Source organism: Rattus norvegicus, chromosome 11 (genome assembly GCF_036323735.1).
Source record: "Rattus norvegicus strain BN/NHsdMcwi chromosome 11, GRCr8, whole genome shotgun sequence".
Classification (NCBI taxonomy): Eukaryota; Metazoa; Chordata; class Mammalia; order Rodentia; family Muridae; genus Rattus; species Rattus norvegicus.
In genome coordinates, this window is record NC_086029.1 from 54,874,209 (window position 1) to 54,898,230 (window position 24,022).

The 24,022-nt window shown below is 36.4% G+C and overlaps 1 protein-coding gene and 2 pseudogenes across 2 annotated transcripts; all 3 read left to right on the top strand.

Annotated features, from left to right (window-relative positions):
* Or5h19-ps1 (olfactory receptor family 5 subfamily H member 19, pseudogene 1) lies at window positions 63-993 on the top strand (annotated as a pseudogene).
* Or5h18 (olfactory receptor family 5 subfamily H member 18) lies at window positions 182-18,805 on the top strand. 2 transcript variants are annotated; one of them, XM_006248198.5, is made up of 2 exons: window positions 182-321; window positions 17,705-18,805. In XM_006248198.5, exon 2 carries the CDS (start codon window positions 17,726-17,728, stop codon window positions 18,653-18,655), a length of 930 nt encoding a protein of 309 aa, XP_006248260.1. In that variant the 5' UTR covers window positions 182-321; window positions 17,705-17,725; the 3' UTR covers window positions 18,656-18,805. The 2 variants fall into 2 exon arrangements, with proteins under 2 accessions (XP_006248260.1, NP_001000727.1); NM_001000727.1 differs by lacking the exon at window positions 182-321 and having other exon boundaries at window positions 17,726-18,655.
* Or5bv1-ps1 (olfactory receptor family 5 subfamily BV member 1, pseudogene 1) lies at window positions 22,944-23,787 on the top strand (annotated as a pseudogene).

Consider the following 24,022-nt stretch of genomic DNA (forward strand, 5'->3'; position numbering starts at 1 on the left):
TATTGGTAAGTAATTCTTTTTTACATTCACTGCCTTTCATTTCAGAACCATCCAGTGAAGCCATGGAAAAAGGGAACAACACACTGCTGACAGAATTTGTTCTCACAGGACTCAGTCACCAGCCTCTATGGAAAATACCTCTGTTCCTGGTCTTCTTGGTGATCTATCTCACCACCATTGTTGGAAATGTCAGTCTGATCACTCTCATCTGGACTGACCCTCACCTTCACATCCCCATGTATCTGTTCCTTGGAAGTCTGGCTTTTGTAGATACATCCATTTCTTCCATAGTGGTTCCAAAGATGCTTCTTCACTTCTTCGGTAAGAGCAAGGTGATCACTCTATCTGAATGTATGGCACAATTTTTTTTTATTTAATATCAGTGCAACCACGGAATGTTTTCTCTTGGCAGCAATGGCCTATGATCGCTATGTAGCCATATGCAAACCTTTACTCTACCCAGTAGTTATGACCAATGGTCTGTGTCTATGGCTGATAGTCTTGTCTTTTGTGGGTGGAATTATTCATGCTTTAATTCACGAAGGTTTTTTATTGAGATTAACCTTCTGCAACTCCAACACGATACATCACTTTTATTGTGACATTATATCATTGTTGAAGATTTCCTGTACTGACCCTTCTCTTAATTACCTAATTGTTTTTATTTTCTCTGGCTCAATCCAGGTTTTCAGTATTTCAACTATTCTTGTCTCTTACACTATTATTTTGGTTACAATCCTAAAAAAGAAATCTGACAAAGGCATACAGAAAGCCTTCTCCACCTGTGGAGCCCATCTCCTATCAGTGTCTTTATACTATGGGCCTCTTCTCTTCATGTATGTGCACCCAGCGTCTTCAGAAGTAGATGACCAAGACATGATAGACTCTTTGTTTTACACTGTTATAATTCCTGTGTTAAATCCAATTATCTACAGTTTGAGAAATAAGCAAGTCATTGATTCATTGGCAAAATTATTAAAGAGAAATGTTTAGATTTCTTGCAACTATCTGTTACATTTGGGTAACTAATCACAGTCAATGTTAAATGTCCTTATATGTTCACACTACAAACGTACTTTACTATTGTAACTCACTTAAAACTTTATCTAACAAAAACATAACTGCCTAAAAACTTCTTAAAACATAAATATATCAGAAGCATATGAGTGCTTTCTAACAAATGTTATTACATATGGGAACAATTACACCAGAAATCAAATGAAATCAATGTTTAAGCGTTTTAGTCTTTTTCAGTGTAGCTGTGCAATTATATTAAGTGTTAAGAATAATATTTCTACAAAACATACTTGAACATTATCTCCTTGATACCAATACTGCTGTGTAGGTTAGAAAAGTATCACATCTACCTGTGTAGAAGAGGCAGGTTTTTATTTTAGTGAACAGAAACAGATCTGTGGTATATGGCTAGCCATTGACATGTCTTTCATTTTACTACTTTAGGACATGCTTAATTTCACTTCTTAGAGCAAATCAATCTAAAACTTACAATAGAAAGAATCCGAAAAGAGTGCAAGGAGATAATTATGACAGCAAGGGAGAAATGTAAGGCAATGCTCTGAACTTCGGTTTGTTTTCTGAGTGAACAGAGGCCACTATTACAGTCTAGGGACCTTATGAGTCCATTTCTAGCGCTGCTTTATATTCTGATAGTAGCTTCAAAGGCCAAGAGTAGATTGGATTCATTGAGAAAGATGTGCAGAAAAGAGTACAAGATGGAGAAGAAAGGGGGTCGATTTTTTTTTAATTTAAGTAAACTAAAACCATTGAATAACACAGTAACTGAAATCTCTACTTGAAAAATAAAAGCTTCAAGTGCATATTACCAAAAATTAATTAATGGCAACACCTTATAATATTGTAGAATAGTGAGAATTTTAGGAGAAATGTGAAAGTGAGAACACATAGAAAAGTGAGTGTACAAGAGTATGGGAGGTTCGTGTGTGTGTGAGAGAGAGAGAGAGGGAGGGTGGAGGGAGGAAGAGAAGAAGAAGGAGAAGGGGAAGAAGAGGAAGAGGAAAAAAAGGAGGAGGAGGAAGAAGAGGAGGAGGAAGGAAGGAAGAAGAAGAAGAAGAAGAAGAAGAAGAAGAAGAAGAAGAAGAAGAAGAAAGAAGAAGAAGAAGAAGAAGAAGAAGAAGAAGAAGAAGAAGAAGAAGAAGAAGAAGAAGAAGAAGAAGAAGAGAGAGAGAGAGAGAGAGAGAGAGAGAGAGAATTTTCCTATTGGCTTTTACGCATTGCACAAGTCTTCGTGCCTCCTGAGATATCCATCTACAGTTCTGCCCTGCATTTTTTATCAGTGAAATGCCACATACAGTTCTACTGATGCAACAGAGGCACTTGATATAGAAACAAACTCTTCTCTCTTTATGTGAAATTGTAGTTCTTATGTCCCCCAGCCTGCAAATACTTTCTTCTTCCACAAATGTTGCTTCAAAGTAATTTTTCATAACCAAAACTAATGAAATCACTTTTTGATATTTTTAAAGTATTTTCATAACATCAAGACTGTCTGCCCATACCTAATTAATATCTAGTTATATTTATCTACATATATTTTTGTAGAGATATACTCTATATGCTTATGTGGGCATTTTTATATTTTTTCTTTACTATGCATTTCTCACACTGGTGTGATTTGATATCCTTTCCTGTAAAGCCTACTCTAACTCTTACATCTCTTCTTTCACAATTCTCCAAATGAAAATTTTGTTGTATTCAAGATGCATTACTGAGAGTCTTCTGGACCTACCTTACTGTCTTATGTTCTTGTTTTCACTGAAGTGTTCTTCACACAGCGTCCCTTCCATACCTTGTTCCACCCCTACCATTATTACTCCATCTGAATTTACAATTGAAACATTGTATTTTCTTCATAGTTTGACTAAACTGACCATACCATTGCTTTCCTACAAGGCTTTCACATAGCCTCGACTAGAACAGAAAATATCACTCATTAGAAGGATTTAATCACTTGAACTTCTTGGGCCTAACTTGACCTTAGGTTTTGGCTCATATATTGCTATCTAAAGTTCCACAGCTCTGTGCCTTTTGTTGTTTGTATCACAGAAGCTTGCACATGTGAGAGAGACCTTACATAAATGTTTCTGAAATTGAAGTGAATTGATCTGTACAACTACACAAAATGCAATGAGTGTAGTTCAATGAAAACAGAGGTCATAGTTGGTGAGATGTCTCTCCTGGTAAAGGCTTGTTGCCAATCCTTAAGAATTGAGACTTGAGGGTCTGAAGAGTTGGTTCAATGGTTAAAAGCACTGACTGTTCTTCCAGAGGTCCTGAGTTTGGTTCCCAGCAACCACATAGTGGCTCACAACCATATGTAATGGTATCTGATGCCCTCTTCTTGTGTGTCTGAAGACAGTAATAGTGTATTCATATATGTAAAATAAATAAATAAATAATTTTCAAAAAATAAAAACTTTTTAAATAAAAATTGAATAAAAAACAGGAATTGAAACTTGAGTTCAATTCACCCAGGGAACACTGCAATAGAGTTTCTTCTGATCTTAGATGTTCTGTGGCATGCAAACATGTGCATGTGCATGCACACACACACAACAGTCAAAGCATAAACAAAAAAAAGTAAAAGAATAAGCCCAAACCCAGTACTTTGTCTAGAATAGTTGCTGCATACCAATTCAAACTGCTGTTGCTGCCCCTGTTTTATCTTGGTAGACATAAATATCATACAACATACAGTGATAAGATGAAATCTCCATGTTGTTTTAATTTTATTTCCTTGTTGCCTAATGATGTTGAATATTTCTGACATGTTTCCCAACTATTTTATTCCATCTTTTGAGAATTATCTTTTTTAATCCATGTCCCATTTTTTAATTGTCTTGTTCATTTTCTTTTTAAAAAAAAAGATTTATTTATTTCACATATATAAGTACACTGTAGCTGTCTTCAGACACACCAGAAAAGGGCACCAGATCCCATTACAGATGGTTGCAAGCCACCATGTGGTTGCTGGGAATTGAACTCAGGACCACTGGAAGAGCAGTCATTGTTCTTAACTGCTGAGCCGTCTCTCCAGCCCCTTGTTCATTTTCTTGATGTTTAGGTTTGTTCGTGATTTGCATGGTCTAGATAAAGTCCCTCTGTAAGGTGTATCAATGGTAAAGATTTGTTCCTATTTTCTAGGCTGCCCCTTCACTAAAATGATGATGTCATTGGCTATATGTCACCTTTTGAATTCCTTGAAGTCCCATTCACTAATCATTTGTCTTAGTGCCTGAGTTGTCAGAGTCCCATTGAGAAAGCCCTTCCTATACCAGTGTGCTCAAGTATATTCCCTGCTTCCTCTACCCTCAGATTCAGGGTGTCAGGTCTTCTATTGCAGTCTTTGAGTCATTAGAGGTGAGTTTCCTGCAGAGTGAGAGACAAGAATCTAATTTCACTATTCTACATGTAGCTACAAAATTTGATCAGCCATGTTTGTTATTCTGTTCTTTCAACAGTGAATATTTTTGGTCACTTTGTAAAAATTCATATGGCCTTTGACGTATGAATTATGTGAGTCCCAAATTCTAGTCCATTCATCAATGAACTATTTTATATGCAGGTATCACACAGTTTTATTATAGTTTTGTGCATAATTTGAAATCTTGGGTGGCAATACCTCCAGCAGGCTTTGTTATTGTTTTTTGTTGTTGTTGCTGCTGCTGCTATTCAGGATTGTGTGTTGATAATCTGTGTATTTTTTGCTTCCATGTGAAATTTAAGTTTATTTTTTTCTTTGAAGAATATCATTGGGATTTTGATGGTAATTTTGTTGAATGTGTATAATGCTTTTGGTAGGGTAGACATTTTCACAATGTAATTTGTAATATTTTCACAATAGATTGCAATTTTTAATATTCTGGAACAGGAAGGAATAAATTAGAGTGGAGGAAGGCAAAGTAGGGGAGAAGATAGAACATAAAGGGGGTTAAATAAAATAAACGATTTTGTGAAAAAGTAATTTGGAAACCTAGAAATCATCATACACGTTTACTAACATGTAAAATAGAATTACCCTGTAATGGGCCAAAAATGTCTCCACGGGACATCGTGTGCTAATAAAAAATGCCTGAGTTCCAGAATGGGGGTCTTCTTTTGGAATCGTTGGCCAGTGAGTTCCCAAACATTCAAAATATTGTAACTGTTTACAGTTTACATATTAATATTGTAATTGTTTACCCTCTAGCACTTGATGGTAAGACTCTATAGTTTAAACTGAAACATATTTCTGTTATAGAAGCTTGTACTGACATGGACATTTCATCTCTAGTGGCTATTTTTCCTGGTACAGTAAGGTGCTACATAACATGGAGGAGGAAAATAATCATCAATTTTATTCAGTCATGAAACCTGAGAGAAACAGTAATGGCTAGCTTGGCTACACCAAGGAGTACAATAATGACGTGAATGTCACAGAAGTAACCAGCTATGTCATTGGAATTAAGTCCTATTCTACAAGATAAAACCTTATACCTGGTATCATTATTTGTTGTACACTAGATGCTTACTGGCTATGAGAATATTTAGTTTATCTCAAAAAAGATACCATCTTTGTAAAATTTATGTAAATGTTTTTTAATAAATTCACTTTTATTACTTCTCATCACTTAACACAAAAGATATTCTTCTTTGTTTCATAGTCTACATTTTTATTACTTTTATTTTATAACAACCCATAAACAGATACCAAACCCGGACACTATTATGGATGCCAAGATGTGCTTGCTGACAGGAGTCTGATATAGCTGTCTCCCGACAGGGTCTGCCAGAGTCTGTCAAATATAGATGTGGATGCTCACAGCCAACCATTGGACTAACCAGGGACATCAATGAAGGAGTTAGGGAAAGGACTGGAGGGGCTGAAGGTACTTGTATGGGAAGAACAACACTATCAACCAACCAGAGCCCCCATAGCACCCAGGGACTAAACTACCAAACAAAGAGTATACGTGGAGGAACCCATGGCTCCAATTGCATATGTAGCAGAGGATAGCCTTATCTGACATCAAGGGGAAGAAGAACTTTGGTCCTGTGAAGGCTCAATGCCTCAGTGTAGGGTAATTTCAAGGCAGTGAGAAAGGAGTGGGTGGATGAGTGGGGGAGCACACTCATAAGAGCAGGGGAAAAGAGAATGGGATAAAGGGCTTGTGAAGGAGAAACCAGGAAGGGAGATAACATTTGAAATGTAAATAAATCAAATACCCAATTTAAAAAGTAAATAAAACAGTCCAGTTCTTGTTTCCCTCCAGATGTGCACTCTCACAGTTCCTCGTCCCATTTCTCCTCCTCTCTATCTACAAAGGGAGGTCCCCCCACCAGACCTCCCTTCTCCCTGGGGCCTCAAGTCTCCCACTGAGGCCAGAACTAACAGTCCTCTGCTGTATGTGTGTTGGGGGCCTCAACCAGCTTGTGTATGCTGCCTGGTTGGTGGCTTAGTATCTGAGAGATTTCAGGGGTCCAGGATAGTTGAGACTGCTGGTCTTCCTATGGGGTCACCGTCTTCCTCAGCTTCTTCCAGTCTTTCCCTAATTCAACCACAGGTGTCCCTGACTTCAGTCCAATGGTTGTGTGTAAGTATTTGCACCTGTCTCAGTGATCTGCTTGTTTTTGGGCCTCTCAGAGGACAGCCATGCTAGTCTTCTGTCATGTAGGTCCTTTTGAGTCTGAATTACCTCACTCAGGTTGATACTTTTTAGGTCCTTCCATTTGCCTGCATAAGACATGATGTCCTCCTTCTTTTTTTATTTAACTATTTTTTTAAAAAATTTATTAGATTTTTTGGTTCACATTTCAAATATTATTCCATTTCCCGGTTTCCCGGCCATAAGCCCCCTATCCCATCCCATTCCTCAGTGAAGGTATTCCCCTCCCTAGCCACCCCCTTCATACTCCCTCATATTCCCCTGAAATGGGAGGTCCAGCTTTGGCAGGCCAAAGGGCTTCTCCTTCCATTGGTGCCCAACAAGACCATCCTTTTCTACATATGCAGCTGGAGCCATGGGTCTGTCCATGTTTAGACTTTGGGGAATGGTTTAGTCCCTGGAAACACTGGCTGGTTAGTATTGTTGTTCTTATGGGGTTGCAACTTAATACTAAGCCCCTTCAGCTCCTTCAATCCTTTCTCTAATTCCTCCAATGGAGACCCCATTTTCAGTTCAATGTTTTGCTGCTAGCATTCACCTCTGTATTTGACATGCTCTGGCTGAGCCTCTCAGGAGACAGCTATATCAAGGCTCCTGTCAGCATACATTTCTTGGCTTGATCAATATTATCAAGCTTTGGTGGCTGTATATAAATGGGCTATATACCCAGGAGAGCCAGGCTCTTAATGGCAATTCCTTTGGTCTTTGCACCAAACTTTGTCTCCATATACGCTCCTACGAATATTTATGTTGCACTTTTAAGAAGGACTAAAGAATCCACACTTTGGTCGTCTTTCTTTTTGAGCTTCTTGTGGACTGTGGATTGTATCTTGGGAAATTGGAGCCTATGGGTTAATATCCATTTAGAGAGTACATACCATGTATGCTTTTTTTTGTGATTGGTTTTCCTCATTCAGGATGATATTTTCTACTTCCATTCATTTGCTATGAATTTCATGAAGTCATTGTTTTTGATAGCTCAGTAGTACTCCACTGTGTAGATGTACCACATTTTCTGTATACATTCCTTTGTTGAAGAACATCTAGCTTCTGTCTATTATAAATAAGGCTGCAATGAATATAGTGGAGCATGTGTCTTTGTTGTATGTTAGAGCATCTTTTGAGTATATGCCCAAGAGGTATAACTGGTCCTCAGGCACTACAATGTTCAATTTTCTGAGGAACCTCCAGACTGATTTCCAGAGTTGTACCAGTTTGCAATTCCACAAATAATAGAGGAGTGTTCCTCTTTCTCCACATCCTCACCAGCATCTATTTACACCTGGGCTTTTGATCTTAACCATTCTGACTGGTTTGGGGTGGAATCTCAGGGTTGTTTTCATTTGCATTTCCCTGATTACTAAGGATGTTGAACATTTCCTTAGGTACTTCTCAGCCATTCAATATTCTTCAGCTGAGAAGTCTTTGTTTATCTCTGTAATCTATTTTTTCATAATGTTACTTGGCTCTTTGGAGTATAACTTCTTGAGTTCTTTGTATATTTTGGTTATTAGTCCTCTATCAGATGTAGGACTAGGAAAGATCTTTCCCCAATCGGTTGGTTGTTGTTTTCTCCTAATGACAGTTTCCTTTTCCTTACAGAAGCTTTGCAGTTTTATGAGGTCCAATTTGTCGAATCTTGATCTTAGAGCATAAGCCATTGGTGTTCTGTTCAGGAAATTTTCCCTAGTGCCCATGTGATCAAGACTCTTCCCCATTTTTTCCTCTATTAGATTGAGTGTATCTGGTTTTATGTGGAGGTCTTTGATCCACTTGAACTTAAGGTTTGTACAGTGCAATAAGTATGGATCGATTTGCATTCTTCTACATGCTGGCCACCAGTTGAACCAGCACCATTTGTTGAAAAGGCCATCTTTTTTCCACTGGATGGTTTTAGTTACTTTGTCAACGATCAAGTGACCATAGGTGTATGGGCTCATTTCTGGGTCTTCAATTCTATTCCCTAGATCTACTTGTCAGTCATTGTGCCAATACCATACAGATTATATTACTATTGCTCTGTAGTACTGCTTAAGGTCAGAAATGGTGATTTCCCCAGAAGTTCTTTTATGGTTGAGGATAGTTTTCGCCAATTATTCCAAATGAATTTGCAAATTGCTCTTTCTAACTCTTTGAAGAATTGGATTGGTATTTTGATGGGGATTGCATTGAATCTGTAGATTGCTTTGATAAAAATGGACATTTTAACTATATTTATCCTGCCAGTCCATGAGCATGGGAGATCTTTCCATCTTCTGAGATTTTCTTCAATTTCTTTCTTCAGAGACTTGAAGTTCTCATCATACCAATCTTTTTCTTGCTTGGTTAGAGTCACACCAAAGTATTTTATGTTATTTGTGACTATTGTGAAGGGTGTCCTTTCCCTAATATCTTTCTCAGCCAGTTACCCTTTCAGTAGAGGAAGGCTACTGATTTGTTTGAGTTAATTTTATACCCAGTAGTTTGCTGAAGTTGTTTATCAGGCTTAGTAGTTCCCTTAAGTATACTCTTATCATATGCAAATAGTGATATTTTGATTTCTTCCTTTCCAATTTGTATCCCTTTGACCTCCTTTTATTGTCTGATTCCTTTGGCTAGGACTTCAAGTACTATATTAAATAACCTGGGAGAGAGAGGGCAGCCTTGTCTAGTCCCTGATTTTAGTGGGAATGCTTCAAGTTTCTCACTGTTTAGTTTAATGTTGACTACTAGTTGCTGTATATTGCTTTTACTTTGTTTAGGTATGGGCCTTGAATTCCTGATCTTTTCAAGATTTTATCATGAAGGGCTGTTGAATTTTGTCAAATGCTTTAACCATCTAATGAAATGATCATGTCATGTTTTCTTTGCGTTTGCTTGCATAGTGGATTACGTTGCTGGATTTCTGTATATTGAACCATCCCTGCATCATTGGGATAAAGCCTACATGATCATGATGGATGATCATTTTAATGTGATCTTGGATTCAGTGTGCGAAAATTTTATTGAGTATTTTTGCATTGATATTCATAAGGGAAATTGGTCTGAAGTTCTCTTTCTTTGTTGGGTCTGAATTATAAGAATAATTGTGGCTTCATAGAAGGAATTGGGTAGTGCTCTTTCTGCTTCTACTCTGTGGAACAGTTTGGACAGTATCGTTATGAGGTCTTCTATGAAGGTCTGATAGAATTTGGCACTTAACTCATCTGGTCTTGGCTCATTTTGGTTGGGAGACTTTTAATAATTGCTTCTATTTCTTTAGGAATTATGGAATTGTTTAGATGGTTTACCTATTCCTGATCTAACTTTGGTACCTGATATTTATCTAGAAAAACTGTCCATTTCCTCCAGATTTTTCAGTTTTGTTGAATATATGGTTTTGTAGTAGGGTCTGATAGTTTCTTTAATTTCCCCAGACTCTGTTGTTATGTCTCCCTTTTCATTTATGATTTTGTTGATTTGGATACACTCTCTGTGCCCTCTGTTTAGTCTTGCTAAGGGTTTATCTATCTTGTTGATTTTCTCAAAGAACCAACTCCTGGTTTTGTTGATTCTTTGTATAGTCGTTTTGTTTCTTCTTGGTTGATTTCAGCCCTGAGTTTGATTATGCTGTGCCTTCTACTCCTCTTGGATGTATTTGCTTGTTTTTGTTCTAGAGCTTTTAGGTGTCCTGTCAAGCTGCTAGTGTATGTTCTCTCCTGTTTCTTTGTGGAGGCTCTCAGAACTATAAGTTTTTCTCTTAGCACTGTTTTCATTTTGTCCCATAAGTTTGGGTATGTTGTACCTTCTTTTTCATTAAATTCTCAAAAGTCTTTTAATTCTTTCTTTATTTCTTCCTTGACCAAGATATCATTGGAACATTTTCCAACTTCTATATATAAGTGGGCTTTTTGTTGTTATTGTTGCTATTGAAGACCAGCCTTAGTCTGTGGTGATCTAATAGGATGCATGGGGTTATTTCAATCTCCTTCTATCTGTTGAGGCCTGTTTTGTGACCAATTATATAATCATTTTTAGAAAATGTACCATGAGGTTCTGAGAAGGTATATTCTTTTGTTTTAGGATGAAATGTTCTATAAATATCTGTTAAATCTATTTGGTTTAAAACTTCTGTTAGTTTCAGTGTGTCTCTATTTATTTTCTGTTTCCATAATCTGTCCATTGATGAGAGTGGGATGCTGAAATCTCCTACTATTATTGTGTGAGGAGCAATGTATGGTTTGAGATTTAGTAAGGTTTCTCTTATGAATGTAGGTACCCTTGCATTTGGAGCATAGACATTTAAGATTGAGAGTTCATCTTGGTGGATTTTTCTGTTGATAAATATGAAGTGTCCTTCATTATCTTTTTTGATAACGTTTGGTGGAAAGTCTATTTTATCCGATATTTGAATGACAACTCCAGCTTGTTTCTCTGGACCATTTGCTTGGAAAGTTGTTTTCAAGCCTTTTACTCTGAAGTAGTGTCTGTCTTTGTCTCTGAGTTATGTTTCCTGTATACAACAAAATGTGAGGCTCTCTATTTATCCAGTCTGTTAGTCTGTGTCTCTTTATTGGGGAATTGAGTCCATTGAGGTTAAGAGATATTAAGGAATAATGACTGTTGTTTCCTGCTATTTTTGTTGTTAGAGGTGGAATTACATTTGTGTGTCTCTCTTCACACAAGAGGAGATTGCTTTCCTGCTTTTCCTAGGGGGTAGTTTCTCCCCTTGTGTTGGAGTTTTCCATCTATTATCCTTTGTAGGGTTGGATTTGTAGAAAGATATTGTATAAATTTGGTTTTGTCATGGAATGTCTTGATTTTTCCATCTATGTTAATTAAGAGTTTTGCTGGATATAGTAGCCTGGACTGGCATTTGTGTCTTCTTAGACATCTGTCCAGGATCTTCTGGCTTTTATAGTCTCTGGTCACAAGTCTGGTGTAATTCTGATAGGTCTGCCTTTATACGTTACCTGACTTCTTTCAATATTCTTTGTTTTGTGCTTTTGTTATTTCGATTATTATATGATGGGAGAAATTTCTTTTCTGGTCCAATTTATTTGGAGTTCTGTAGGCTTCTTATATTTTTATGGGCATCTCTTAATTTAGGTTAGGGACGTTTTCTTCTATAATTTTGTAGAAGATATTTACTGGCCCTTTAAGTTGGGAGTCTTTGTTCTCTTTTATACCTATTTTCCTTAGGTTTGATTTCATTGTGTCCTTGATTTCCTGAATGTTTTGGGTTAGGAGATTTGCAGTTTACATTTTGTTCAATGGTTGTGTCAATGTTTTCTATGGTATCTTCGGCCCCTGAGATTCTCTCTTCTATCTCTTATATTCTGTTGGTGATGCTTGCATCTATGACGCCTGATCTCTTTCCTACATTTTCTATCTCCAGGGTTGTCTCCCTTTGTGCTTTCTTTATTGTTTCTATTTCCATTTTAAATCCTGGATGGTTTTGTTCAATTCCTTTACCTGTTTAGTTGTGTTTTCCTGTAATTTGTTAAGGGATTTTTGTGTTTTCTCTTTAAGGGCTTCTACTTGTTTACCTGTCTTTCTTTAAGGGAGCTAATTATGTCTTTCTTAAAGTCCTCTATCATCATCCTGAGATGTGATTTTAAATCCAAATCTTGTTTTTCTGTTGTGTTTGGATATCCAGTATTTGCTTTGCTAGAAGAACTGAGCTCTAAGGATGACAAGTAGTCTTGGTTTGTGTTGCTTATGTTCCTGTGCTTGTGTTTCACCATCAGGTTGTCTCTGGTGTTAGCTTGTTTTGCTGTTTCTGACAATGGCTTGACCCTCCTGTAGGCTGTGTCAGCACTCCTTTAGACCTGTTTTCTTTCAGCCAAGTCTTTGAGCATAGAATTGCTCCTGGTTATGAGTGACCTGAAGCCTCCAGGCAGGTTGCTTGCAGCAGAAGATTTCATCTTACCTATGCTCTCAGGTGTGTTGGTGCTCCTGGCAATAGGTTTTCAGCTCTAGGCACATGCAGAAACTGGAAGGGTCCTGCTTGTGACTGCTCCTAAGTTCCTGTGCCCTGAGGGTTGCCTGCTCTTCTGAGGGTCCAGCTTTCTCCCCCATGGGATTTGGGTGCAGGGAGCTGTGGCACCAGTTCATTTCAGTTCAGGGCATAGGCAGAAACCAGCAGGTTCCTGCAGCTGACTGCTCCTGTATTGCAGTATCCAAAGGCCACTAAGCAAGTTCCTCTTGGGCCAGGATTATGAGCAGAAGTAGCAGTCTCCCCTGAGGTCTTAGGATTGTCCATACTTCTGAGGGTCCAGCTCTCTCCCCCACAGATTTGGGTGCAGAGAGCAGTGGTACTGGTTCAGCTCAGGGTATAGCCAGAAACTGGAAGTGTCATACCCCAGAGGACTTCTGCCTTTTTCTGTTCTGAGGCCACCAGGCAGGTTGCTTGAAGTAGAAAAGTTGATCTTACCTCTGCTCTCAGGTGTGACTGCTCCTGGCGACTGGCTTTCAGCTCTTGGTGCAGGCAGAAACCTGAAGGATCCTGATCCTGACTGTTTCTAGGTCCCTGTGCTCAGGAGGCACAGAGGACACTAGGCGAGTTCCTCTTGGGTCAGGAATGTGGGCAGAAGTAGTTGTCTCCCTTGAGGTTTCAAGATTGTCTGAGCTTCTGAGGGTCCAGCTCTCTCTTCCACAGGATTTGGGTGCAAGGAGCTGTGGGACTGCTTCAGCTCTGGCCACAGCCAGAAAGCAGAAGTGATGTCCTCATTCTTAATAGCTGATTAGTATCCCATTGTGTAAATGAACCACATTTTCTGTATCTATTCTTCTATTGTGGGACATCTGGGTTGTTTTCAGCTTCTGGCTATCACAGATAAGGTAGCTGTGAACATAGTGGAACATGTGCCCCTGTGGTATGGTGGGGCATTTTTTGGTATATGCCTAAGAGTGGTATAGTTGGGATTTCAGGTAGATCTATTTCCAACTTTCTGAGGAACCTCCAAATTTAAGAACTTCATAGTTTTAATCAGCATGGTGTCATCACTTGGTATTTGAAGAGGATTGTTTCAAGGACCTCTCCTGAATATCAAGGATGTGGAAGATCAAGACCATTATAGAAAATGTTTTTGTTTATAATGTATTATAACCTGTTATAATTAACAAGACTCATGTGCTTTATTCATTTTAACAGTTTAACTCTTCCAGTAGCACATTTTTTCACTCTGTTGTCCAGGCTATCCCCAATCTATTTGCTCAGGTGACCTGACTTCTCAATTCCTGATTAGCTAGGAGCACAGATGATACTTTGAACTTTAAGTGACTTCTAGGTTATTTTCAATAAGTTATACCAAGTAATATTTTAAATGTGGTGTATGGTTTAGGTAATAGGCCATAAAAATAAATGAAAATCCATATAATTAAATTCAATGAAATAATTTATCAAGCCTATTCAGAGCCTACTAATAGCTCAGAACCATCAAGGATCGAATTACCATGCCTTTCAAAGTACCATGATCAGATGTACTTGCTGGAGGAAGAGGAAGTCAATAATTTATACTAGAACTATAATACAGGTTTTGACTGATCAGTTCAAGAAATAAAGGATATTATTATGAGATATTATTCCTCTGTTTAAAAAAATCATATATATGTAAATATGGATAAGGATATACATTTATACACAGACACACACTCACACATTATGTTTTTGAATATACAATGTCTATTAAGGCTAATTAATTGAAAGAAAGTCTCCCCAGATGACAGTTAGAATCACCTAGAAGAGATGGGTGGTCTTCACATCTTCAAGTTCATGGCCCTGTTTGGACAGCATGGCTATATGCTGCTACCTTTGAAAATTTGTTTTTGGTTTTCCTCTGATCTTTTCCCATGACTTATTTGAATTTTGTTTATCAGACTTGTGGTTAAATTAAGGGAGTTAAGACATGTCCAAATGTAAGGTATTATTTGTATTAGCAGAACAATGTTATTTTTTTTATTTTACCTTGTAAAAAATGTAGACATCTGCTTAATTAAAATTATGTTTTGATTAGTACAGACATCGTGACATTAAAGCATTCACTGCATTCAATTTTACATCTAAACCAAAGTTGCCATAAAGCCATCAGGCATGTCACTAATGGTGAAATACAATGATATTACATGTAAGTTTAATTTCTTAAGCTATAGTTGCTCAGAGTGATTTGATGTTTATCAATCCTCTGGGAAGACCTGAATTTTGCACACACATCCATCAGCAATGCCCAGTTGATGATCTTCCCTTTATCCTATAGGGAATCCTAAGGCATTCTGAGGGGAATTTCAATTCTTCAAATCTTCTTCCCTAGGAAAAAAAATGCACAAGTGTGCAATTGGTTGCTTCTGTGTTGCAGGATCAGTGATATAAACAACACTTTCTTTGGCTTTGTAAGCAAAGCCAGTCAAGTGAGTCAGTGAACTACATGTCTCCTCATAAACAACACTTTCTTTGGCTTTGTAAGCAAAGCCAGTCAAGTGAGTCAGTGAACTACATGTCTCCTCACATCTGCCTCAAAAAATGTGTTATTTCTGCTTTTGAAAAATTTGAATACTTTTAAAGGATTTCCACAATTCCTTAGAAGATATTGGTAACATTAAAAATATTTCCTAATATTAATCTTTGTAAAGATGATTTAAAAATTTCAAGGCTTTAAATCTATCAACTTATAGTAATTTTAGAATTTCTGTAAAAAATGCAAAAAATATCCGGGGGGAAAAGCAAAAATTGAGTCTCTTTGTTTTATTTTTCTGACTAAAATATGGATAAGAAACATGGCTATAAACAACTATTCCATGTAACAAGTTTTATTATCACCCCACCATATTTATCACAACCTTATCAGTTGTGTTGTGATAAAATATGAGTGCTTCCAAGCTCAGTTTTCAGATTGATGACATTATCTTGTATAAGAAATAATTAGACAATTCTGACATAAAGACCAATTTAATTTCTGATTAAAATTGAATATCTACCTATTAAATACCTACTAAATAAGTCTTTCATGGCTCCTCATGTCATAATTATATATAGATATAAAAATATATGGTGAAAACTTGAAAAATTTTGTTTGAATATAATTGATTAATTTATGTAATATTAATTATATAATCATAGGAGAATGTATCTAAATGAATATGTATATATTTGTCTATATGTACATGTACACTGACACACACACACATATATATGTATGTGTGTGTGCACATATATATATATATGCTATTTGAAATATATCTATACATACTTTTTTATTTTTAAAAGTTTATCTTTTAGGTTGGCATACAAAAATAGTTCATTTCACTATGATATCTTCATATATAAAGTTCACGTAGGTTAACAGAGAATGTTTTAGGAAGTATTTTAAATTATCTGAAAATATCATACCATTTCCTCAAATATCTTAACAAGACAGTAATGAATATATAATTGTGATGTTTTACTCCAGTGTTTTATAAGTATTATTTTTTCTCTGTTTACACAAAATCCTAGAAACTGATTTTGAGAAGAATCTTACATTATTCTTTTTTTCCATCTTTATTAAATTGGGTATTTCTTATTTACATATTTGAGGATTTTCAATAACTGATTTGAAATAACAAGTAAGCAATATAGAATTCATACAAAATTCACTCAATATAAAATTTCTCTTTATATGTGCAATGTAATCTTCACATAATCTGTATCTAAGCAATATTTTGATCCTATTCTTTACAAAATATAAGATAAAGTATAGAATGAACCTTTACACACTATCACTATACTCATAAAAAAGGAAAAACTTAAGTTGAAGCCTCTTAATTATGAATAAATTCCATAAAAATAGATTTGAATTCTTAAAGTGAAGTGATTCTGATAAGGCAGATATTAATGAACACATGGTTAGGGCAAATGTTCCCCTCAGACCTTTGAGCTTTTCTCATTATTTTGCTTTGTGAATCTTTCATGCTCTCTTCTTCTCTCTGTGGTTGCTTTTACCATACTTATTAACTTCTGGCTGCTACTTTTGCCATTTTTCATGGCCTTTCACTTTCTTTCATTCCACATAAATTTAGCTCTTTCATCACTCTTCTTTTTCTTCTTCTCTGTTTAATCTTGATTTCTTTTGAACTGCCTATTCTTCATTTTGAGAATTTGCTTAAAATATTTTACAGAAGAGTCAGGTGGATCTCCTGCCCTCTGTACTCTAATGGAGTGTGCTGTATCATTTATTTTCCTTTTATTCTCATGCCACTCCTTTTACATTAACATCTTGCTATTCTATGATTTTTAAATTCCGTTCAATAAAGGAAAGTCATCTTGCTGAAGCCACCAACAACCTTTGTATTTTCAGTCTTAGTCTCTCTCTCTCTCTCTCTCTCTCTCTCTCTCTCTCTCTCTCTCTCTTTCTCTCTCCTTCCTAGAATGGCAGTTCTCAATCTGGTAGTTGAGCAATCCTTTCCCAGCGATGCCTAAGACCATCAGAAAATACAAATACTTAATTATGATGCATAAAAGTAGCAAAATTACACGTATTATGTGGTAGCAAAAATAATTTTATGGTTGGTGGTAACCACAACATGAAGAACTCTATTAAAGGGTCACAGTATTAGGAAGGTTAAGAACCACTGCCCCAGCACATTGCTTTTGCACCTGGCACTTTATTTCTTATTCTCTTTCTTTTTTTATTGTCCACAATATGCAGCCTTCTGGTTCACTCCTGCTGCTCTCTTTAATCATTGTGCTTAATATGCATTCCTTACCCTCTCCCCTTTGGATATGTAGGCCTCTGGCTTAACATAGGAACTGAGTTAATTGAATAGAAGTCAGTGCTAACATAGAAAATGGAAAAACTGGGACTAGACGGATGGCTTGGAGGTTGGGGTTCTTGCTGATCTTGCAGAGAGGTTTAGTTTCTAGGGACCACATGGTAGCTCACAGTCACCTGTAATCCCAGTTCCAGAAGGTTTGAAAAATTAATAGACGATTCTGGTAAAAATGTGATTTCATATCGAATCCTGTTCCCATGTTAACCTTAAAATATAAGTGAATGCTCCATTATACTTACTCTATTTCATTTCAGGCAACGTCCAGTGAGCAGCACATGGAAAGAGAGAATACAACATTGCTGACAGAGTTTGTTCTCACAGGGCTCACGGATCATCAAGGACTGCAGGTGCCCCTGTTCCTGCTATTCTTGGCCATATATCTCATCACTATAGTAGGGAACCTAGGTCTGATTGCTCTCATCTGGACTGACCCCCACCTGCATATCCCTATGTACTTTTTCCTTGGGAGTTTGGCTTTTGTAGATGCCTGGATATCATCCACAGTGACTCCTAATATGTTGTTTGATTTGTTATCCACAAACAAGATGATATCACTTTCTGAGTGCATGATACAATTTTTTGCCTTTGCCTTTGGTGGAACCACAGAATGCTTTCTTTTGGGTACAATGGCCTACGATCGATATGTAGCCATATGCAAACCACTACTTTATCCAGTTATTATGACCAATAGACTTTGCATCCGCCTGCTAGTTTCAGTATTTGTAGGTGGCTTTCTTCATTCCTTGTTTCATGTATTGTTCTTATTCAGATTAACCTTCTGTAATTCTAACATAATCCACCACTTTTATTGTGACATTATACCACTGTATAATATTTCCTGTACAGACCCTACTCTTAACCTTCTATTAGTATTTATTTTGTCTGGTTCAATACAGGTAGTCACCATTATGACTGTCCTGGTTTCATATACACTCGTGCTGTTTACAATCTTAAAAATGAAGTCTCTACAAGGTATAAGGAAGGCTTTCTCCACCTGTGGAGCTCATCTCTTATCTGTGTCCTTATACTATGGGCCTCTTCTCTTCATGTATGTGCTCCCTGCATCTCAACAAACAGATGAACAAGGTATGATGGACTCGCTTTTTTACACAGTCATAATCCCTGTGCTAAACCCAATTATCTACAGCCTGAGAAACAAGCAAGTCACAGATTCACTGAAAAAAAGATTAGAGAGGCACATTTAGTGTTTGAAAGTCTCTTGTGCATTCACTGTGAAACAGCCACAGATTTTGCCAGTTTGGTAAGTTTTTGAAAATGTTCAAAAAATTTTGAAATTGTAATCATCAAGTTTTTGCACTCTGATTAAATGAATCTAAGTACTGTAACAATGATAAGGTAACATATCTAATAAAATTCTTAAAATGTTGGATTTTTAATCTAAATATTTTTTAAATCTCATTAAGTTTTCATGTCATGCTAAATAAAGAAGAAAGGAAACATTCCACTGGGTATGTGTTGTTCTGTGTGGCTTTACTAATTCCCTAGTTATTAAAAGCATTCCTGGTTCTTTACAAATGATTAGGTAGAAAACATGCCAGCGCAAACAGGGCCATCTACATTGAACCCTTTGAGTGTGTTCAACCTTTGTGTGCTTAGTTTCCTGTTTGTTTGAGCACATGAAAAAAAATCCAACAGTTCTTCACACTTTTTTCAAAGTTATTCTTTGACTCTTAGTGCTCATAGAAATTCATACCATATGTCATAGGGAAAAAATCAACATAAAATGGAATGCAGTCATGAAGAAAAGGAAAATAAAGGCAAGGGCAAACTCTATGAGCATTCTCTTGAATTCTTCATTTTTGTCCATGGGGAGAGAAACTGATCTTTTCTTTGTTAATGATGTCTTGAAAGGCTCTTTGTTGGAGGGAGGATTACCTTACGTCGTGTTGTTTTGGTTTCTTTATTTTTTTATGTACCTATATATTTAATGTTATTACATACTTTTATTTATATAACTTTTTATTATTTTTTATAATTTTATACTGCAATACAAGAACATATGATATCTACTCTATTTTCTCTCTCCAAATTTCTCCATATTTATCACACATATTTTGGTTCCATATAGTTGTTTTCAATTATATCATACATGCTCTTGACTAGGTGATTGGATGTTATTAAGCAGTGCACATAGCTTCCATAAGTCAGGAGCTAAACAATTAAATGGAAGAGTTAAATTTGTATGGCTTTAAAGAAACAAAAGCTGTACAATACGAAGGAAATGGTGTCGGTTTGGCAACTAAAAAAAATTAGTCTTCAAAAACATGACCATTGATTTTTTTAAACAAACAATATTTTTACTATGTTAGAAGTTTCAGACCTGTGTGTAAGTTTCAAATTTAAATAAGTGCAAAAATAAGTCAATTAAGCTGTTTGTTTTCATTGAATGTTTAAGGGAAGTTGTTCACTTTTTATTATCATATGCAATTTACCAAATCTTCCTCTGCGCTGGAACCACACAGTCTCTGACCTACCATGGAAAACTTGTACAGTTGCCCTCATCTCTCTTCCCAGGAAATGCACACATACATCTGACTTACTCAGTGTTCACACCTTTCTGGTTATGTCTGTGCTTGGTGAGTGTCCACAGGATCAATGTAGGTTAGAAGAAGGTGCCTGAGACCCAACTCCACTACTGAAACAGCATTTGCATTTTTTAAAGCAAGCTTGATGGTACTCATATTTGGGAGGCACATCTCTTTGGTACATCTCTTACAAACTTGATGGTACTCATATTTGGGAGGCAGAGCTCTAGACACCTGCCATCAAGATTCTTTGTCTATTTTCTTGCCTTTCTTTATCCTCTTGACATTCATTAGTACACTTTCCCATTAGATTTAAGTGGAGTAAAGCTGTCCATCTGGAATTTGAGCTAGCATTCTCAGCCAACTCTGTCTGGGGTTGGTACCAGAAGAGCATAATAGATCTTTGGCCTTATTAAGATTACACTTAGATTAGTTCAAAGATACACAACTCAAAGCAGAAGGAATATATTTTCTATATAAATGAAAAATTTTCTAAACATACCAGATGTTATTTACTTGATGTAAAGATTTGTCGTCTTCTTTTAAATTCTACCCTTAGGTAGAAAATCAGGAAATATTAATATAATATATAATATTTTAGGCACATCCCCAGCTGAGGGATATGGCTACCCATACATCCACACATCTCATAATTTTTAATCCAAATTGTTCCTGTCTAAAGGAAATGCAGGGGAAAATGGAGCAGAGACTGAAAGAAAGGCCACCCAGAGTTTGCCCCTCCTAGGGATCTATTCCACCTGCAGATAGCAAACCCAGACACTATTGCTGGTGCCAAGAAATGCTTGCTGACAGGAGCCTAGTATAGCTGTGCCCTGAGAGGATCTGCCAGCAACTGACTAATACAGGTGCAGATACAGCCAACCATAGGACTAAGCCCAGGGACTCAAATAGAAGAGTTAGGAGAAGGATTGAAGGGGCTGAAGGGGATTGCAACACCATAGGAAGAACAACAATATCAACTAACTAAATACCCCAGAGCTCCCAGGGACTAAACCACGAACAAAAGAGTATACATGAATGGGTCTGTGGTTCCGGCTACATATGTAGCAGATGATTGTCTTGCCTGTATCATTGGGAGAGGAAGCCCTTGGTCGTGCGGAGGCTTGATGCCCCAGCATAGGGAATGGTAGAAGGGTAAAGCAGGAGTGATTAGGTAACTGGAGAAGCACCCTCACAGAGGAAAAGGGGGGGGATGGGGGGGTTGTGGAGGGAGATTGCAAAGGGGGACAACATTTGAAATGTAAATAAATAAAATATCCAATAAATTTTTCTAAAAAATAAATAAAAGCACAATGGTGTTCAGTCACTTTGTTTATGATTCCAAACGCTGCAAAACCCAGTGGAGCTAACTGTTCAAGTTTCTCTGTGGATGGTCCAACTCCACAATGCCTAGGAGAACAGTCACTGTCCTAAAGGGACTTGCCCACACAGTCTCTTGAGGAATCGATCAATCTTTATGCATTGTCTTTTGGTAAGAGCCCATACTTTTATTGGTGAAGTCTTGTTTTGACAATATATTAGTACATAAAATCTTTCCAGCTTAAGAACTGCATCCTTGAAATGAATCTTAAAAGAAGCACTGTTGACTGTTTTTCTCACTTCTGTGTTAAAATTGGGCTTTTCTACTTGGTAAAACCTAGGACTTTTAAATTTCTTGCTTTCTTTCAAGATTCTGATAAAAAAGAAATGATGTTTATAATAGTTGTATCATTTATTTTAAAAGTTAAAATTTTGTTGAATCATAATAATTTAAATGATTTTATATTTCAACTCATGGAACTAAGCCTATTCAAACTCAAATTCAAATTACTGGTTATTTATAGAACTAGTTTCAACTTTTACATTAGACTTTCTAAAGGAGTGTTGGAAATGAAAAGATTCCCCAGTAATGTCAAAAACCAAGGAATTGGTTTTTGGGTACATTGCCTTTGTAGATTAGAATATATAGATTTCATTTAAATATAAAGAAAAAGATGAGGCATTGTGGTACATACCTTTGAGGCCAGCATTCAGAAAAAAATCAAAAACAGATGGATCTTTGTGTTTAAAGTCACGCAGAGTTTCATGAGACCCTGTGTCAAAATAAATAAATAAATGATAAATGATAGATAGATAGATGATAGATAGATAGATAGATAGATAGATAGATAGATAGATAGACAGATTGATAAACACAGGGAGAGTCCTGTTTAATTGAAACATTTTTTGAAGATAAGCAGGATAAGACTTAGAATTATCTGTAAATCTTGTAGAACTTTAGGTCAACAGCAAACTGGCTACTCTAAATTCTCTTTAGTCTTAGAGGGATTTTTTTGAAAATTATTCTAGGGGTTGGGGATTTAGCTCAGCAGTAGAGCACTTGCCTAGCGAGTGCAAGGCCCTGGGTTCGGTCCCCAGCTCCGGAAAAAAAAAGAAAAAAAAAGAAAAAAAAAGAAAAAAGAAAATTATTCTAATTGCTATTTTGTTTCCAAGTTGTATGTGTATGAGGCTATTCATCAATCATTCTGTAAAGTCCAAATCTTTGGTTAATTGACGACCTGCTTGATTATTATGTTTCCAAAATTAACAGGATGCCTTTAGTAATTTGGTTCCAATTTCTATAACAACCAAAACAAGGAAAGATAAAAACATGCAGAGAACATTTGGTTAGCGGCACTATGTTCATGAACAACACAAAGTTTGTAATTAAAACTTAAAATAAATTTTGATTCAGTACACAAGTTATACAGAAAACTAAAATTTGAATTTAACGCATGGCTAACTCTTTGCATCTGTAAATGAACTATGTATTTTCAAACATCTTTATAGACAGCCTCTGACTCTTTCCTTTTAGCTTTTTTTTTACTCTCTCTAATACTTAAGAAATTTCTTTATGCTCATTATTTTTCATCTCAGGGAAAATTTGGTGAAGCCATAGAAAGGAAGGATGCAATACTACTGACAAGAGTTTGCCCTGGCAGGATTTGTATAACAAGCTCAGTGGAACAATTCTGCTTTTCTTACCTGTTTTTCTGATGGAACTAATTACCAGCCTAGGAAATGCTGGTTTGATTACTCTCTTCTGGAAAGATCCTTACTTTCATATCCCCATTTATTTATTCCTTGGCAGTTTAGCTTTTGTAGATACTTGGGTATCACCCACTATTTTACCCAAAATACAGGTCCCTTCATTATTCCATAACATAAAGATCACTTTCTGTCAGAATGCCTGACACAATGCTTTTCCTTTGTAGTGTGACTATGAAATGTTTTCTCTTGATTGCAATGGCATATGATTGTTCTGTAGTTATCTGCAGACATCTCTCTAGTGATCATTACAAATAGAGTGTGTTTCTGGCTAGTCATTATGTCATTTGTAGGTGGCTTTTTTCATTCCTTAATTCATGAGATATTTTTTATTGAAGTTAAATTTCTGCAATTGCAACATATAGCATCACTTTTATTGATATTATGCCATTGTTGAATATTTCCTATTCTGTTCCTCTCATTAGTTTTGTACTGGTTTTTATCTTGGTTGGGTTAATTCAAGTTGTCATCATGGTGATAATTCTAGTCTCTTATACAAGTATTAAATTTACAGTCATAAAAAGAAAGTCTTTCAAGGAGATAAAGAAAGTCTTCTCCACATGTGGAACCCATCTTTATTTTATAACCCTCTTCTTTTCATGTATGTGTACCCTGAATCTCCACAAGCAGATGATTAAGACATGATGGACTCTCTATTTGGCACAGCCATCATTCCTATTTTAATATTTAATAAAAATCATTAAAAGGAAATGTTTAGATATAATAATGGCATTTATTATCTTTTCTTTACAAAAGTCACATATTCATAAAGGTAAAGTTGTTATAACCAAAATACTACACTAGCAATAAGGGTAAATAGTTGGTGCTTCTGCCATTTTTACTTCCCTAATAGACTCTGTTCCTGAATGAGAAATTGAATATGAAGATATGAGTATGTGAGACTCCCTTATTGCACCAATCTTCCCTGCCCGTTGAGTT